General features: G+C 39.0%; 2 protein-coding genes and 1 long non-coding RNA gene across 4 annotated transcripts in view; 2 read left to right on the top strand and 1 right to left on the bottom strand.

Annotated features, from left to right (window-relative positions):
• Positions 1-13,394, top strand: part of cryl1 (crystallin, lambda 1) — a 15,541-nt gene extending 2,147 nt beyond the window's left edge. Inside the window, exons 4-9 of the mRNA XM_008328448.3 lie at positions 1,201-1,362; positions 2,037-2,132; positions 2,559-2,657; positions 8,883-8,991; positions 11,503-11,609; positions 13,187-13,394. Of these exons, the coding sequence (XP_008326670.1) occupies positions 1,201-1,362; positions 2,037-2,132; positions 2,559-2,657; positions 8,883-8,991; positions 11,503-11,609; positions 13,187-13,327 (714 nt within the window). The 3' untranslated portion in view covers positions 13,328-13,394. The remainder of the gene's footprint in view (positions 1-1,200; positions 1,363-2,036; positions 2,133-2,558; positions 2,658-8,882; positions 8,992-11,502; positions 11,610-13,186) is intronic.
• Positions 2,026-15,468, bottom strand: LOC107989808 (uncharacterized). Of its 2 annotated transcripts, XR_001761331.2 has the most exons (5): positions 15,328-15,464; positions 8,117-8,160; positions 4,802-4,892; positions 2,506-2,702; positions 2,026-2,143 (listed from the first exon to the last, which is right to left on the bottom strand). It is a non-coding gene; the product is annotated as an uncharacterized LOC107989808 (long non-coding RNA). The 2 variants fall into 2 exon arrangements; XR_003052138.1 differs by lacking the exon at positions 8,117-8,160 and having other exon boundaries at positions 15,328-15,468.
• On the top strand, positions 13,978-17,448 carry gjb8 (gap junction protein beta 8). The gene is made up of 2 exons (XM_008328447.3): positions 13,978-14,384; positions 15,317-17,448. The coding sequence occupies exon 2, from the start codon at positions 15,353-15,355 to the stop codon at positions 16,163-16,165; it is 813 nt and encodes a 270-aa protein (XP_008326669.1). The 5' UTR covers positions 13,978-14,384; positions 15,317-15,352; the 3' UTR covers positions 16,166-17,448.
• Positions 17,449-19,597: the final 2,149 nt, after the last annotated feature.

Here is a 19,597-nt window from a genome sequence, read left to right as displayed (position 1 = left end):
TGAGTTAAAAAGGCAGTTGGAAACTTATTTATAGTTCACCTTGGGCCTGGGTGGTGACAGATGAAGTCGAGTTATTCTTTTAAACCATGGGCTGCAGTTTCCATTTTTTTTCATTGGATGATGATATAAATCACTGTCGTAAATAATCTAACTTAGTTCTTAAACATGGCCTCACACATCATGCTATAAATAGTAGTGCAGTAATGGTACAGAAAAGCCACTGTTTGGTTTCATCTATCTATAGGTAGACAATGTGTGTACACACATACTGTACGTAACGCCTTATCTCTCATCTCCCATGAAGGCGAGGTGCAAAAGAAAAAAAACAAGTCACTTGTAATAACAATTCATGAGGAAAAACACACAGGGATGAGCTTGTAGGTTTAGTCCAGTGGTTCCCAACCTACTATGGCCCATGACTTGTGAACTAAAATTCGTTTTTGGTTGATTTTGAGTTTTGAATCCGTCTTAAAAAGTCTGCCTTGTAGCCTTCTGTCATTAAACACCCTTTACCTTAACGAGGTTGCAGGGCTGACATACACTAGAATGAAGCTTTAAACAAACAAAACCTATCACTGACAGCAGTCTGAGCTTGACACAAGTGTTACCCTGCTGCCCAAACAATTACAAGACATTTTACCAACAAATCACTCATCCCTTCCTTTGTCAACGTGAGAGCTCAAGTGCAGTCAACACCCGTGCACTGTTTTCTTAATCCAGTCATGGGTGACGCACTTGAAATGAACTGAGAAAGTGAAGTGTTAAGTTCCTCCAGTGCTAAATCCACAAACAATGGCACTCTCTCTAGACACGCACATTGTGGCCAAAATATGTAATGTTCCATAATGGGTTCTTCCTAACAAGGAACAAAATATTGCTTCACAAGGAAACTGATAGATTATCAGACTCCTATTTCCTGATATGACACTGGAACTTTACCAATGCTCATTGATCACAATGTGTTGTTTGTTTCTGTTTCATTTACAGTTTTACCTTTTTTTATAATCAATTCTAGCACAAACGTAGCTTAATTGCGTATTAATCATTGCCCAACATAAGTTTTTGGAGGTGTCTAATTACTCAATTCAGTTATTATTTAGATGACCTTCATATTTACTATATCTGTGGCACAAAATAATGTATCTCGTGTTTTTTTTTTTGTTGTTGTTGTGATTTCCTGTCACTTTGTGTGTTTTTCAGGAGTGTGTTTTTGAACAGCTTGAAGTCAAACAAAGTGTCTTTCAAGAGATAGAACTACTTGTAGGAAAGGACGTCATCCTGAGCAGCTCCACCTCCTACATTATGCCCAGCAGCCTCTTCTCTAAAGTCCAGAACAAAAGCCGATGCCTCGTCTCTCATCCGGTCAGTGCCGATGATGCCTTTGTTGCTGTGCTTTACTACTAAGACAAGCGTGTGCCATGATTTATTCCTTATAGGTTTGAATTGAGAAAACGTGAACTTCGGTCAATTGCATCACTCTGTACTGATTTTAAAGTTATTTAAACCTAACGCTGATTAATGAAACCATTTATCAAGTCTGAAAGTCGAATATATCGTTATGAATTTGCCTGTTTTGTTTTTTTTTCTTTTTTACAAAAAAAAAGCCTGTTCAAAAATAACCTAAACCAAAGAGGAATCGGTCTCTGTGCTTACTCCACACTATTGGGAAGCTACAAATACATGTTCGAGTATTTGCATAAAAAGATATCCAACAAACTGATACCACAAATCCACAATAATGACATCCTTATCTCTGCCCTTTAAAAGTAAATGAAAATCATTACAGTTGATTACAGTTTGTTGGCACTAACTGTGCAGGCAGCTTTTTGGGGGTAATTATGTGAGGTTGATAGAACTGGACAACTTTCAGGCTCATTTGTGTTTTCCATATTCACAGTAAAATAATGTTTGGTCATCATGTAATAAATAAAAAAAAATGTTTGAATTTGTTGTTAAAATGTGTTAAACCTTATAGTGTATGTGGAAGAATTAGCATTTTTATAATGCTCATTGATAGCCATTTCTTTTGTGTACAGGTAAATCCACCGTACTATGTCAGACTGGTGGAGTTGGTGCCTCACCCAGAGACTGCAGCAGGTGTGATGAGCTCCACCCAGGCTGTAATGACCAAGGTACAGGAGAGCTGCAACAACAAAGAGCAAAGACACGTACAGTGAATGCTCCTGGGTTCTGCTACAGTGCAGCGCAAACATGTAGCATCACTCCCAAAAGTGGCATGTAGTTAGCCATCTACTGCTAAATAGAAACAAGATCTTAATAATATACAAAATAACATAAAGTTTGATCACAAGATAGAACAAAAAATGCACATGGTTAGCCAAAACAGACTAAATTATCCAGGGTTTAAGTGAGAGCAAGAAATATAGATTAAAAGCTGTAACAGCAAAAATAAACCCATTTGAACTGATCAAATGTTGTCTAAAATATGCCAACTTTGCTATTCAAAAGGACATGAAATAAAATGTTAAAATGTACTCTCTGGACCTGCTGTAAGGTGCACGTTTTCACAGCTGCTTGTCATGTTTCTCTTCTTTAAGGTCGGCCAGTCTCCCGTCTGCCTGAAGAAAGAGATCGATGGCTTTGCCCTCAACAGGGTCCAGTCGGCCGTCATAGCAGAGTCATGGAGGTTGGTCCAGGTCGGTGTCATCTTTTCCACCTTCTTCTACTTTTGCTTGTCATTACTGTAAGGGTGACAATGTAAATCTGTGTGTTTTTGTGGCTCATGGCAGAGGTAGAAATTCCTCCGCTGCCGCCTCTGAGCTCTTCACCAACGAGGGTCAGATTTGCAGTAAATGATACTTAATCTCTGAGGATAGGTGTCCTTGTGTGATCTGACTGTGGGAATCAGACCAGAAAAACTACTGATGTCGCAATTCTGTATTTGAGTTTAGTAGGTGAACATATTTACAAAGTCTCAGTCTCAGGATAATTAATATTCAATTATTCATTATGTAATATACATTATAAGTTAATTTCTAAAGCATTATTCAATGAATGAATAGTGTAATTTAACAAAACACTACATGTTACACAAAAAGGGACCTCTAACTGTTCAATGGATTATTTGTATTTTTGAAGTGATAAAGGATTTTTATTCCTCTCACTTTTCCACTTCTTACTGTTCAAGAAAAACAAAATCGAATTATTGCCTTATCGTCTTTTGTTCATCCAACGTTATCAAGTCTTGATAGTAAAGACTGCCCAGTCACCATTCCTCGTAAGGAGATGAACAACAACAACCTTATTTCTTTTCAAATATGAAAAGTATAGACCAAACAGTCTGAGGAGGTTATGAATGGATAGGAATCTGCTCAAACTGAGTAAACTGGTCGGTTAACACTCGTACATCTCTGGTATTTTCCCGGGGAGGTTATAGCACCTAATTTTCACTTGGTGTTTGTCCAGTAAAATCAAAAAGGCCATAAATTTGACAACAAGGCTGAATGTGACACACAAGTCCTAATGGGTTTGAGCAGGAGCATGTGGAATTTATGTCCGCGTGAAGTTGATATGTTCACGAGTGCAGCAAGTTACACCTGATAACAGCTGCACTGTCTGTCACACAACAGTTATTGAAGTCATTTAGGACTAAACTCTAATTTAATCTCAATACAATGAAGGAAAATGGTAAAACAATATATTAGCGGTGCCCAACTTTTGTTCTTGGTTGTTTTGTTTTTTTTACCAAGGACCGGTCGGCCGGTATCAGCCGTTACAGCAGAAGGATCAATAATTTTCAAAATAAAACCTCTTTTAGACTTTATTCTGTTAGTATCAGAGTCTGAATGACCTGTTGTTTGAAATATTTTTAGATTAGGTAAAGGGATATGACTGGATTCTTTTTGAATGAAGTAAATTAGTAAAACTGAAGTACATTTTCACTGTGTCCCACTGCGGCTTGGTACCAAATGCCATAAGGACCGGTACTGGTCCCAGACCTAGTGTTGAGAACCCCTGCTTTTGATAACTCTACTGTAATGGGAGGTTTTTGGTTTTTGGAGTTATATAGTTTTACTTTTGTCGTCCCTTTTTCTAAGTATGGTGCATGTACCACTGGTGGTACTTGGAGAAACAAATATTCTTAGCAGTGTTTTTTAAGAAACTAGACATTAAGACAAAACAGCAGATATAAGTGGCAGATTGATGAACACTTACTGATATTGCAGCCTCATCAACGATTACCAATGTTGTGATGCTTTGTCTATTCTCCCAAGCAAATTATATATAATGTATTGTATAATTATATAGTAATTTAATTGTACAGTATGTATATATTTATAATTATACTAGTTTACAAAAGTGAAACTAGTGTTTAGGTGCACACAATTGTCAGCCTTTACAAGACCTTATTGTACAGAATACAAACAATACTAAACTAATGCATCTTAGATAAACAAATGTGGCTGCCTTTGGTATCACTCTTGCCCAATTATCACCAACTTACCTAAAAATATCAACTGAACTTTGAATTTGTCTGAATAGAGGTTTGTGTGCATAATCTGACAGATTAGAAAATCTTTTCACTCTTTCACATTGGTTCTTGTTGTTTGCCATCAATGGCAAATGTTGGTAAAACTTTTGCCTCTACAGCAAAAAAATCACTGATGATCAAGTTCAATCCTATGTCCTAAGGGTTCTCCAGCTTCCTCCCGTAGCCCAAAACCATGTTTAATAGCTGAGTAGGACACTATAAATTCACCATAAGAATGAATGTGAGTGTGAATGGTTGTTTGTCCCTGCAATGGCCCGGCAAATTGTCCACTGTGTACGCTGCCCTCACCTGTAGATTGCTGGTAGTGTCTTCAGCGCCCCCTGCGTCTTCGAAAGGAAATGAGTTGTGGATGTTGATGTCTGCTATTGATGGTCAAGCCCTGAAAAAAATGAGACATATTAATATTTAGGATGTATGTAACAAATGACATCAAAGTTTATTTAGGGACAAATGCTGGCAAAATTAATACGGCAAATTAAAGTCCACTCAAACAAAGAAAGAAAACACTTGCACTAGAACGGTTAAGTCATCACTGTGCTGGGCCCAAAGCAAAGCTCATTTACCGAAAGCTCCTGATCAAAATAAATACTTAGAAATATGTCCTCTATTTGTACAAAACACCCTCATTTTTTTCCTCTCTCACCAAATATCTCAGAATTCATTTGTTTTGAGTTTGTTTTTCCCTCATTTTTTTCCTCTCTCGCCAAATATCTCAGAATTCATTTGTTTTGGACGAAACGTCTTGGTATATTGACGAGATCAGTGGTCTGCAGTCAGGTGAAAGCTCTTCATCGCCCACTCATTCAGTGCCAAAAGCCAGGAGGCGAAAACAGCACTGACATGTCAGCGTCTCTTAGCTTTCCGGAGCTGAAGCACACTTCAAGGAATCTCAGCAGATACAGATACATTCCTGTGCAGGCAGTCACACAGCTTCTATACATTTACCATGAGATATTTGTGTCTTCACACAGAGCTGTAGAAGCTCAGACGCACTCCAGTGGGAGGCTGTAGCTCACAGATAATAAACTTAGCAAAATTTAGTTTGTTATAATATAATATAAATATTGATTTAACTAGCGACAATGAGGACTTCAGTCAAATTATTCTTTTTTTTTTCTTGCCACCTCTGGGGTCAATGTCATTGGTTAGAAGCAAATGTAGCGACCTCTGTATGCATTGATTATAATTACAAGAAGATGAGGACAGAGGGTTAGCGCATGGATACAGGTCATTTCATCATTCTTGCAGGGTTTAATCCTTTTCAGGGTCACCGCGGAAAATGAAGCCTACTGTATCTTAGCAATCACTGATCGAGTGTAGGGTAAACCAGTGATTTCCAACAAGCTTTTATTTATTTATTGCCAATATTTTTTATCTGTTTGTTAAATTAAATACGCTAGCTGACCACAGATGGCTATGAAAACTAAAAAAAAAAAAGAGAATCAGAGTTGTTGAAGAAGATCTTTGTGTCTTTCTTCAATTCCTGCCAGTATATTCGTGTTATCTTCAACTGAACTGGCTGAGATTCAATAAAATTGTGGGTAAATTTAAACTAGAAGATTATTATATTTGATTACATATACTAATATAAAATATGTGCCGTGGCTCAAAAAACGTTGGGAAACACTGGGGTAAACGCCGGGCAGTTCACCATGTTTATCACGGGGTCACACATAGAGACAAACAACCAATCACGCTCACAGTCAGGCCTATGGTTTCTTTAGAGTGACAAAGTAAGATCGTGGTGGTTGGAAAGCCGAGACAAGAAGATCACAAGGCAAGAGAACTAAGAATGCGATCGACCTGTAAACACATTAACGCTCATAAATCAATCACACCAATGTCTTCACCTTAAAATACACTGGTGGCCTCGTAGATGTGTGGTACTAATTAATTACACATGAAATGCCTGCAGTAGAGCTCTGAACACTGAAACAAAGGTTGACATGAAAAACACATTCTATCAAATGAACTTTGTTAGCTAATAGAACATTGAGTGTCAATCATGAAGTTATTAGCGTTATTATCTTTAGCCATAGTCAAGTGTAATGAAAGGAAAAAATGAAAAGTAATTAAAAGTAGATGGTTTCTGTCAGATGTAGCTGCAATTATCAGTTAAAAATTTGACACAGTCATTTTCTCTTACTGGAGCTCTCACAATTGAATTTTGGCACTGGCAACACTGTTTTTGAAAACCTATAAACCTGTTAGACAAAGTCATCAAGTATCTCTCATTATAGTTGTGCAGCAGGTAAATCCTGATCCATCTCAATTGTAAAAGCTCAGTGTGTGAGTCGTTGTCTAATTGAGTTGTGTGTGTCACGCTGTCTCAGCCCGCTGGAATGCGTGTAAGAGGGAGAGTGGATTATTCGTGGCAAGCAAGAATATCTGCGGAGTAGAGGTCAGGTGTGAATCTTAGAAGGGCCTCGATCGTACGACATCAGACGACCTGGTTGAACCTATCGCGCAGGGTTGTGTCCCAAAAAAGAATTCAGCGAAGGTGTTCATTTTCTATGCTCTGTGTTTCAGTAACACGGTCTGTGGTTACTGAAGGACTCCACCTAGCTGTGGGTGGATGACGCTTGATAATTAGTAGATAATTACATTATATTATTTCTTAAATATATGAAAAAGAGGATCAGAAGGGGCTTCTAGATGGAGGAATAAACCTCAGTATCTCTATAGAGTGGACTTGTTGAATACCACACCAAACTGTCGCAGTTTTGGTGTTTGCCTAAATGCTTAGCTTTCGGATCGCATTTGTGGTTTACTTTCGATTACGAAATTAATGAATGAATGTTTTTTTCCGCATTCACTCCCGTCGTGTTAGTCACTGCTGCAGAGGAGGATTTGAATAATGGAGAAAGAAGCAAGTTGACACCCGCCATTACACAGCATTTAAACGTAGCCTTCACTAATATTTCGCAAACTGAACACGTACAAACTAGACGATATATTTCCCACAGCTACAAGTAAATGGGAGAACATTCTTGAATATGCTTATAAGCTTATTTTTAGCTAACTTGTGGCTAAAGGTTTGGGCTAGTGATTTACAGACAGAAGAATCACAAACAACACCGAGGTGTTGTCAGAGCAGATGAGTCTAACTCACAAAAGTGTTGTCCTACTGAAGGGATGCTGCTTTCCTGAGCTACCAAAAATCAGTTAAGTGGAGGGATCACTTTAAAAAGCCATTAAAATGCTGACATTGACCCCCTGAGAGGAGGTTGGACACCCCTCATCTCACCCTTTAAACCCTGGCTTTAAACTGGCTCGGGTGCCCTTCTTACATAACACTGAGCCTCCATCCTGTAGAAACACACAGTGGCAGTGAAAACTGTGTTTGATTCGGGGCCAGCATCAGAAAGCAGAGTGGCTGAGAAAGACGCTTGTTACACTCCCGGTGATTAGAGCAGAGAAAGGACTTCACCCTACATCCAGCTTTACTCAAATAACAGACCCGTTGTTGGGATGCTGGACCTTAACAAAGACAACCTTGTCCTTGGTAGTCTTGACTCTGGATCTGTAACACAGCTTTGATTTCCTGCTGGTCAGCCAACAGGCATCTCTGACCCATGGGTACCTGGACTGCTCCCTTCTCACCTTCCATTCATCCATCTTTCCATCCTCAGCTGCCCTACTTAATCCTAAAAACACAGAAATGACAGATTATGGAAACATTAGATGATTCATGTAGTTTAGTGCATCAAAAAGAACTAGGGTTTTAGGCAGGATTTTCTGGGCTAAACAATTGCTGAAAATGTCTGAACTTGAACATCCTAGAAAGCACCTCCGAACATTACAAGCCCATGTTTGACGTTGCTGTGCTGATATGAATTCTCTTGGTGAAGGACACGGAACAATACTATCAATACAATACTATACTATTCGACAAACAATAATTTGAATTTACACTATTTCTGACTGCAAAACATCTTAATTCTGCTGTTCATTCCCTCATCATTTGAACGGACCTACAACAAATGGGTTGTTTTTCTGTGTCTGCTTAACTTCGGTTTGTGCCTCAAGTTCATGTTTTTGTGCACGATTAAACCGGCGTATTAAAAAAAAGAATAATAAAAAAAAATTATTATTTATCGATCTGCGGAAAAAAAATTAACGTCTTAGATGTGATTTCTGGCCAAACCTAGGGGAAAAAAATTAACATCTTAGATGTGATTTCTGGCCAAACCTAAGTCACTGTAGCCCTCAGATAAATGCCTGACTCAGAGCTGAAATTCCACATGTACAGACAGTGAAGAGAGTCTGGTCATTAATTTACCCACTGGCTTTTCCCATCTCGCTACATACCAAACACTGTTCATTAATATAAGATAAGGAGTGTGTTTTCCTCTCACTCCTCTGTCAGGATGGTGTTATCTCAGTGAAGGACATCGACCTAGTGATGTCAGAGGGGTTAGGAATGCGTTACGCCTTCATTGGTCCCATGGAAACGATGCACCTCAATGCACCTGAAGGTAAGGTGACCTCGTTTTTTTTTACAAATATTCAGTCATAAATTCAAAGACACTGCTTTATGTAGTAAGTTACACAAAAAATATACAGTGTAGTGTAGTATATCGTAGTAATACCAAACTGGTCTAGCCTCAGGGGCCTTTAGGAAAAACATTTTAACTTTTCAAATTTATTGAAGGAAAAGAGATGCGACCGTTGACGTAAAATAATCCATATTTTATATAATCTGTACTTTGCCATGCTCAGTTAGCATATGTAAATAAAAATTCCATGTCGTCTTCTGTGACGTTAAATGTCGGGGCGTCAACTCAGATTATTTCTGCCACCTAGTGTTGAGGAGTGTGTCTTCTGTGACGTTAAATGTCGGGGCATCAACTCACATTACGGGGGTATTTCTGCCACCTAGTGTTGAGGAGTGCAATTAGGCAAGACTGCTGATTTAAAATCATCATGTTGTTTACCTGTTGTTTACCAACCCACTTTTGGGTCGCGAACCACTAGTTGAGAGGAAGTATAGCATATAGTAAACACAATATATACATATGCCCGCATATATTTACTGAAACTAAATGTAACACATATGCAAAGAATAAAGGTGACAGGGTTTGATCAATATTGGCTTAATAGAATATATACATGAAAAATATTTGTAGTACTTCTTACCACATGTCATATTTTACTTTATTTTGGATCCATGAGGTCATGGATTTCACAAACGACATCACTGTACCACAGCTACTGTACAGTGAGAGGCTCAGACATTCACTTATCTAAGCACTGTTAGAAAATCACATGGTCCACACGTCTCTTCACAACATGGCTGCATTGTACCACGTGTGTGCCATGTGTGTGTTCGCATGTGTGTGTATGAGGCCGAGAGCGAAACGGCACGCAGACGAAGAATATCAGAGGTAAGTGTGAAACCCATCGTGTGTCCAGGACTATGTGTACACACATACCCACGAATTTGCACACACACACACACACACACACACACAAAAACTGAACAAAGCCACCTTTTGATGCTCTGTGGTGAATGCACTCACTCACACCAGTAATCTAAAACTCACCAACCCCACAAAAGCTCACACATCTCTGGCCTTCAGAGCAGATGCCAACTCTAACCTGGGACCTCAGTGCTGAACCTCTCTACTTTTTACTGACTAAGCTTCTGTACGCGTTCCCCAATTCCATTTTACGGATACACCGGTCTGAGTTTTTTTCAATTGTGTTCTTGCTACTACTTTAGGTGGGGTCTCAATATGTAGTGAACTGGAAGGCCAGTGTTATAAAGGTGGTACCAGTGCAGTGTGTGTGTGTGTGTGAACTTAACCCAAACCACAGTGAGGACACCGAGCAGGCACAGGATCAGAGCCAGTTTCATTTACTTTAACGCAAAGCTATTTCAAAATAAAAGCACAATTACGAAAAGTCTTTAAACTGACACTGTCTTCACATTAGACATTAGACTTCAACATTTAAAAAATATAATACAATATTAGATTAAATAAACTTCCTGTACAGGGGACTAGTTGGTACAAATTTCCTAAATAAATAAATGGTACCCATTTCCTAAAAACACAGTTACTACTCTCTTTTTTTAAATCAACATTAATCACTGTCAGTAACATGTAGAACCCAAATAACCTTTTCCTTTGATGAACCCATCCTTAAAGATCATACCTACTGTATATACCTGCGGCACAAAGCTTTTTATTATTATTGATTATTTGTATTACATTTACTATTATAACAATGATTCTCTCCTTGACTTCGTTAAAACTGTCAACATTTTAATTGCTTGTTTCATCCAAAACCTCATGGTTCATGTAATTCCTTGAACTGAACATGAAAGTCAAATCTGGACGTTTCACTATTCGGTGTGAAACTTCATGTGAGTGCATCAGAGTCAGTTTAAATGTTGACCTTCTGACCTTCCCGACTCACTGTGACCTCAGTCTTTAATTTTCCTCCTATTTTATTACATGTGTTTAGCGTCTCTTATCACAGGAATGCAAACAAACCAAACATCTGAGTCTGTTTATGATGCACTCTGTCCAATTATTAATTTAGGTTAAATTACAATAAGGCTTGAACACATAGGCTTGTATTTTTATTTTTATGGACATATATGTTGTAAAATATTATATTTTAAAAAACAAGCACTAGCCCTTTAATGAATATTTATATCTTAATCAAAAGAGTGATTAGGTAAAGTTAACAGTACCTTCAAGTAATACCTTTTGGGCAAATGCTAAAGTTTGTACTTTGGTATGTTTTCCTGCACCAAAATCTATAGAGAAAATCCACAATTTAAGCCCAGCCATAAACAGTAGCATTTGGTTTATCACAGCCTAATATTTTGACATTGTATTTATTTAGTAAATTTAAAAAATGATGACCGAAGGTTTGACAAACAATAGATAAAAAAATAGATTTATGCTGAATGATAGAAGCAGCTGTGAAACAAAAACCTCTGTGTTCTATGTTCTTAAATTGCTCATTTCCTACAGGTTTGAACGACTACATCAATCGATACAGCGGAGGTATTTCCCGGGTGGTGAAATCCTTCGGACCGGTTCCAGACTTTGATGGAGAACAAGCCCAGGGAATCGTTAAAGTAAGAGCGACTGTGTTTCCTGATTGTGCTAAACGGAGTAAAATGTTTCTTTGAATGGTGTCCCTGGTTGTGCGTGACTGACTCCGACACTTTGACCACTGTTGGTCACATGTCGTCACAGGCTGTTAAAGTGTGAACAACAGAAGGTCGCGGTGTGGAGGAAGTTTAATCCACAACAATAAATGGTTTAGTGGACGGTTCTGCAGGACAATAAACGGTCACTTATTTTTGTTTTACTGCCAAGCTGTTGCAGTAACACCTTTTGACCACATGGAACATATTTTTTAGGTCAGTTACTTTAAGCTATTTTTCTTTTTTTGGACTAGCATCAAGATTCTCTAGGTCAAATCAAAGACTCCAAAAATGTTGATTTTAATCCATCAGAAGATAATGTTTGCCTCTCTTGGCTTATTTTTGACTTAATCAGACCAAATATGCAGGGTTGTTGACCAGAAATGACCCCCGGGGCGTAGTTTGAGACCCCTACCCTAGAGGCTTGTGAATGCGTTCAACAATTTAAAAGTGTCATTTTAATTCTAAAAGCCTCCAGGCTGCTGTAAATCAGCTCGGAGGTATATGATGTGGTATGTGGAATGTAAAGACCAACAACAATAACCTAAATAACTTCTACAGGCGGGAGAACCAGGACAGATTATTTCCCCCTAGAGACAGAAGGCTTTAGAGAAAATCTAGTCTCTTTAGTTTCATCTGCAGCCTTTAGAGAGTTTAAGGTGATCTGGGAGTGTTTTTGCAAATTAGAGGCTGCACCATTTTAACCAACCCGTCCTGTCACCCCACTGTCGACACGAGCCACGAACAACCTACAGTATTTATGACTTCACTAAACTTTCACCTACTTCTGCTTGTTTTGCTTGGGAAGTGAACTGTTTTCTAATGTAAAAGCCAAATGACCCACCCCCTGGAATTGCCCTGGTGTACAATGGGTGATGAAAGTGTTTAACAGGTTTTCAGGTTTTGCTCCAGGGATAACTATAAGTTAACCCAAAATTAACTAAAGATGGTTTCAGTTGTTTCTGGGGATTGGAAAGTTAACCAAAAGTTAAATAGTTACCAGTCCAAAAGTAAGTCAAGAAGTTCAACTGACTGAAGAACACGTGAATAGTTTGAAACATTCCAAACTACAACATATTAGGTAAAGGCTGGTTTAAAGGTGATGCTAAAATTAAGAAAATGTAAAGATTTTTAGAACAAATATTTAAGCTAAATATATTTAAAATGGCATAACGTTAACAGAGAAAGTAATAAAAAAATTGGTATATAACCAATCAACATTAAGAGCATGAGAAAAATATTTCATAGTAGCAGAGAATTAAACGCAAAAAATATAGGGGTGATAATCAATTTGTGGCCTGCGGGCTGGTTCCGGTACGCCAAATAGTCCATTACAGCCGGTGATTAGATTCCAAATTAAACATCTAATAATGTTAGACAAAAATTATTCTGTGTTTTGTCTTCAAACAACTGAAATTTAGGATATGCAAAATTATTAAAAATAAATAAATCCAGTGAATTTAAAAGGAACTTTCTTCTTACTCCCCCCTTCCTCCCTCCCACAGGAAATGTGTGAGCTGATTCCCAGTGACCAGGAGCATCTGTTGGCCAGGAAGGACAGGAGGGACCAGCTCCTCATGGGACTGGCTAAGCTGAAGAAGGAGAAGGACAAAGCCTTCTCAGAAACTAAACAGTCCTCACGTTGAGAGACTGTTAAAAAAAAGACATCAGTATAACATGATAATGAATAAATGAAGTGCCCCCTTTTCTTAACCGTTTTTTTCTCCGACTGAGGCTGTGGATAATTTGTTGTTACGAACTGAGTTAAGCGACTGTCACTGTGTGTCTGCTGTCTCTCAAGACTTCAGCCAGTGAATCTCTGTCAACTTCACTCAAATACCGAGAATCGCTGCTGCGTGAAAATCAAGTCACCAGGTCTGCCTGTGATTGTTCTGCTCTGCGACTGTTGCAGATTTTAATTTTACGTCGAGAATGGAGCGGAGTGACGATCACATGCCTTTGTTTGACCTACATATACATGTGACAATTCAAACTCAGAATGGAAAAACATGCTTCTCTTCTAGCATCTGCCCTCCACACGTCTTGTCTATATTTCTTTCCATCTGTTGTGTTTCTATCTTTCTCCTCTGCTGTACAGCATTGTACTTTGCAGATTACTAAATTATTGAAAAGATTTTGTCAAATTAAAAATGTTTATAGAACATTTAGCCATTATTACTCATTTAATCATTAATTTAATATCTAGATAAAAAAACTTTACCAACTTCCATTAATACTGAAAATTAAAATGCTGTGAGTTAGCTCAATGATGATGCCCATAACTGATAATAATTTCCTTTTCCACTTGCTGCTCCTACATTGGAGTATGACTGTTTGTCCTGACGTGTGACTGTTAAAAACAATGACAACAATTGTGAAACAGCTCCGGACAGACGGGTTTAAAACCAAGGTTTGCGCCACATCTTCCTCTGGAGGCTGTGATTCATCGTTGATCTCGACCTGAAACCCGCCTCTTCTAACTACGGCCCCACCCGTGTCCATTAACCCCTCCCTCCGCATGTCTTCAGGAGGCTCAATGTAAAACCTGAACAGACTCAGGTGCGTCAGGCTCCAGAGCCAACGTCCAACTCCTGCCACAAAGACTCAGATTGGACCAACAGGCAACAGTGAAGGAATATTGATTTTCCCCTACATGGAACACTATTGATACTTTTTTCCCCGTGTATAACACTACATAAAGAGGTAAGTCTGAGTCATTTGTTCCCCTAAATATTTAAATTCAAATTCCTCTAAACTGTAACAAACCCTGTCCTCCTGACAGTATATTAGGTATCAAAGTCAAATTTAAGAGGAAATTCTTCTCTGAAAAAGCTATTACTCAACAGTGAGACAAGTCGTAAATGCCTGTTGGGAGTGCCGGTTCAGAGTGGGGTACTTGGCTGCAGTGGTCACTGGGTTTCACCCCACCTTACAATACTTCTGTGAAGTGTATTGACAAGTGTATTGCTAATTAGTGTTTGTCACAGTGGGGTCTCTATTTACCAAGGAAAAATTTCAGACTGCCAAAATAAACCATAAAATATTACACTTATACAGTAAAATACCGCAAATGGAAGAGTTTGAATGGAAAACGTGTTTCATTTGTCAAGTGCATTTGCCTTTAAATTAGTTAATGTTGAAGTTTAACGCATGACAGAAAATCGCAAAATCTGTGTAACTTTCCTTTATGAATAAGGCTTAATGTTTAGTGGGGATTTTAAAGAACGTTTTAATTGTACTACATGACAGATGTTATTAAAATGGCGTTAATGATAATAATTCACAAACATACACTATCGAGACGTACCTGGATATAAAACTCCCAGCATCCTTAGGTCGTCTACCTCATGCTCAGTCTCCCGACTGTTCACCAGACTGTGTCACTGTTTTCAAACCATTAATTACTTGAAGAGTCTAATTGATATCCTTCTGTCATGTTCACAATGCTATAGCTGTATATTAAGCACCTCTCTGACTGGAATCAGTTTTACGATCTGTGCCATTCCCTCACATGAGTTTGCCTACTGGAGGCTTTTGGTACTGAAGCAAAGCATTTAGCCACAATTTAGAACTGTTGCCAACACACTGGGTTAGAATTTCAAGATCTGTTAACTTTCTACTGTTTCTCTCCCCAGATCCCCTTTACCTCTGAGTGAGTCCTCTTTTCCAAAATGAGTTGGGGGGCGCTGTACGCCCAGCTGGGAGGTGTAAACAAACACTCCACCAGTCTGGGAAAGATCTGGCTCTCTGTCCTCTTCATCTTCCGCATCACCATCCTGGTCCTGGCAGCAGAGAGCGTCTGGGGAGACGAGCAGTCCGACTTCACCTGCAACACTCAACAGCCAGGCTGCAAGAATGTCTGCTACGACCACTTCTTTCCTGTGTCCCACATCCGTCTGTGGTGCCTTCAGCTGATCTTTGTGTCCACGCCGGCTCTGCTGGTGGCCATGCACGTGGCCTACAGGAAACGTGGAGATAAGAAGACAATGCTGGCCTCCAACGGCACGGAGAAAATGACAGACACAGACCTGGAAACACTGAAGAAAAGGCGCTTACCGATCACTGGTCCTCTGTGGTGGACCTACACCTCGAGCTTGTTCTTCAGACTCATCTTTGAGGGTGGCTTCATGTACGCACTGTACTTCGTCTATGATGGTTTCCAGATGCCCCGGCTTGTCAAGTGCGAGCAGTGGCCTTGTCCCAACAAGGTGGACTGCTTTATTTCCAGGCCCACAGAGAAGACGGTCTTCACCATCTTCATGGTGTCTTCGTCAGCCATCTGCATGATCCTGAACGTGGCAGAGCTCTGCTACCTCATCAGCAAAGCGCTCATGAGGTGCTCGGCCAGGGCTAAACTGAAAGGTAACCTCAACCATCATTACACCGACAGCGTGAGGCGTGATCACGACCTGATGCAGAACAAGAAGAACGACATGTTGCTCTCCACCCAGACAGATTCAACCAGCAACAAGACCATGTGTTGAAGGAGGAACATGAAGGAAAACCAACGCTAGTTCTTTTTCAGATGTTGAAGTTTTACAAACATTACAACTATGATGTCAAGTAACAACAGGTGTGAAACGTTCATTACTTATTCAACAACACCTGAAGAAAATAAGATAAATGAGAGAATGAACCCTCCTATTGGTGGGTTTGCTGTGGTTACTAGTGGAATTGACAGACGACGGTTAACTCCAATGGTCTACACATGGAAACTAGCTGCGAATAAGAACGAAACAAGATAATTCAAAATATAACAAAAAGCAAAGCTAGCTTAGCTAGGTTAGCCTGTCTGTGACGTGTTAGCGAAAGAGGGAAAGTTGAGTTTAAAACTTCAAAAACGACTTACATTCCATATCAACTTTTAAATAGACACCAACAGAATTGGACAGAAGGTATTTATATACGGTTACCTCGTCGAGTAAGTTTAAATGTGTCAATTTGCGACTCTCTCTATTTGTGTTAAAAAACGCGGAGTTTTTTCCCCCCCAGTAAGTCGACGTATGTTAGTGTACTTACCTATAAAATCATGCTCCAAAGATGCTAAAAACATTACAAACTGACAATGGCATACACAACAAACTTTTATAGAGATGTTTTTTTTTTTAGTTTCGAGTGTTAACGTTAATAACATTATGACGCTTAAGTGGGCTAATTCACTAAAGCTGAGTCTCCACCGCCACCTGCTGGTGAATCCGTTTAGTGTTAAATGATGGAACAACAAATGTTGTGAAAGGATTTTTGTTAAGTTATATTTATCGTGTAGTTTTCCGCAGCTTATGTTCAAACACGCTGAAAAAAAAATCAAAGTGACTGTAGCACAGAAAATTACTATAAACATTTATGCTTTCTATCAGCGATGTATTTTGGATTTGTGTGAATATGTCACTGGAAATGGTGGAAGGTCAGACGTAGCACGGGACTGAGACGTTTGTATATTAAGTTTTATCTTAAAACAATCACTGCAGTTGTTTAATGGATTTGCTGTTTGGTCAAATCTTTGGTCTACTTGAAATGGAGGTGTTGGAAATTGAAGTTTAGCTTTATAAAAGGAATGTTTATTTTCATTATTTTGCAGGAAAGGGAGAATAGAAATGTGAAATATTCGTGTTCAACTGGACATGCAGATATAATCAATAATCACGTGACGCAGTTACATAAAACCCTGTGAGGAAACTTGAATTTTGTGAAGATCGAAAATGTTTGTTTTTGCCTCCTGATTATACCAATGGCTTATTTCAGAATTTTTACAACGACTTAAAAAAAACCTCCCTTTTTATTATTTTTGTTTTTGTTGTTTTTCACATTTCGGTTTTTCATTCTAACTCTGCTTTGAAAACACTGGGACGAAGGTTCCTGTTCCTGCTTCTATTTTTTTTTTCCGGCTAGTGGTGTTACATATGTTAATGTACTGACACCTGCTGGACCTTTCGGGATGTGCCTCATTTCAGACTAAACACATTGGATGTTGGGGGGGGGTGTGTCAAGCAAAGAGCTGAGAAACAAACTCATCCCAACCAGAGAACGACGAAGAAGAACCTGATACTGATGAAGGACACGTTTCCTGTCAGGTCTACTTAATCTGTTTTTAACACTGAGAAGGAAGTGCTATTAATATAATTAATTCTGATTGTGTTTCTACTGAATATATTTTATTACACTTGCACTTTGATTATTGAACTTTTTTTTCTTTTGCTCTTTGTGACTTTTGTGTTACAAATAAATCTTTAAAAATGAATGTATGGTCTTTTAAGTATATCTGAGAATATATATATATAAATTCAAGATTAATAACTCTAGATTTACTATTGCAAATTTGATGTGACGTATCTTAAGTTCCAGGATCTGCAGCACGTTAGGGTGATAAAGGACAGAATATTCAATATTATTATTAAATATTTGGCTTTTTCTTTCGCATTCCTTCAGGGATTATCAGACACTTTTACAGTTATGTTGGTGATTGCTAAATTAAATTTTCTGTTTGGGGCCGGGGGGTGGGGGTGAGGGAAGTTAAGGGTGTGTGGCATTGGTGACAGGGGGTGACATGGGCGTGGTTGTAAGTCCCGACCGCAGGCTGATTACTCTGTGGACTCACTCATGCATGGTCACACAATGTGACAGTCCAGACATGGCTGGAAACCGGAGGCAACTCCGTTTGACCGAGCCGCATCTGAGACCGCGAGCCGCCTCCGAACACTAAACAGCAACAGCTGCGACAAACTCAAACCGCCAAAAAATAAAATAAAAAAAGAGGAAGAAGAGGAAGAGGAACAACGGGAAAAGTTGTGCGTAAAAGTCGGAGAAGTCCGAAGTAGAGAGAGGAGGACACTGGATGGAGGAAAGTGCGCATGACGCACACATGGTTTTGGTGTGAACTTTTGGAGAAGAGTTGATAAAGAGCGATAGACGTGGAGTGAGAGAGGGAGAACAGAGAGAGAGAGAAAGAAGGATAGAGAGAGAGAGAGACCCCTGCTCTGGTTCCAGTGATGGCGCACGGGATTCACTCTGGTCTTGAACCATGAAGTCTCCAGTCTGAAGGTATGTGTGGATGATAAGAGTGAGGGGTGAACTGCTGGGATGAATTAAGACTCTGGAGACAAAAGCAGACTTGGACAAAGCCAGTGTGGCTGTCAAAGACAGTGCGCTCCCTCTGGCACACTCTGTATTATTGTGAGGCCCAGCAGGTTTGGCTTTGTATTTGAACCTGGCTCTGCCTGTGACACGCAGCATCACAAAAAAAAAAAAAAAAAAAAAAAAAAGCAGAAATAATCTCTTTTCTTAACTATTCAATCAGGCAGTTCGACAGTGAAGACACCACAAGGTCAAATCTGACTCTTGGTGATTTTGAAAAACAGGTGCTTTTTGAACGTGTGGACTAGCATCTAGATGAAGTTCAGGATGTTTAGATAGAGAGTGTGTGTATTTTTCTTTTTTACTGACTACTTTAACATGGTTAACCTATTTTTTTTTCCTTTTTCTTTTTTAGGTGTCGCATCTTTTGAACCCTGGTCGATGGATTTATTACCAGTGTTACAAGAATATTTGAGTAAGTTGAGTGTGCGCGTGTGTTTATTTGTAATGCATAATAATCTAACCATGGAACATGTTTACATTTTAATATTAATAATAATAAAAAATAAATTTAATTTATACAGCTCATCATATCAAACTCAAAGACGAGATATAAAGGACCCGTCAGCAGTACTGTTTGGACTGATCTTTCAAAGTCGACTCCCTCGACCATTCAGTATAATACAGTGACAGCAGCGGGTTATATAACTGAAAAGATGTCATTTGCCTTTAAAATGAACTTACTACGTACTTACTAAAAGTACTGCAGTAAAGTACTGCAGTAAAGGCTACGACAGTGTTAAAATGACATGAACACTACTTCTTTTTACTACTTAAAAAACTAC

This window comes from Cynoglossus semilaevis, chromosome 16 (assembly GCF_000523025.1).
Source record: "Cynoglossus semilaevis isolate Cse_v1.0 chromosome 16, Cse_v1.0, whole genome shotgun sequence".
Classification (NCBI taxonomy): Eukaryota; Metazoa; Chordata; class Actinopteri; order Pleuronectiformes; family Cynoglossidae; genus Cynoglossus; species Cynoglossus semilaevis.
This window is presented reverse-complemented; position numbering and strand designations above follow the sequence as displayed.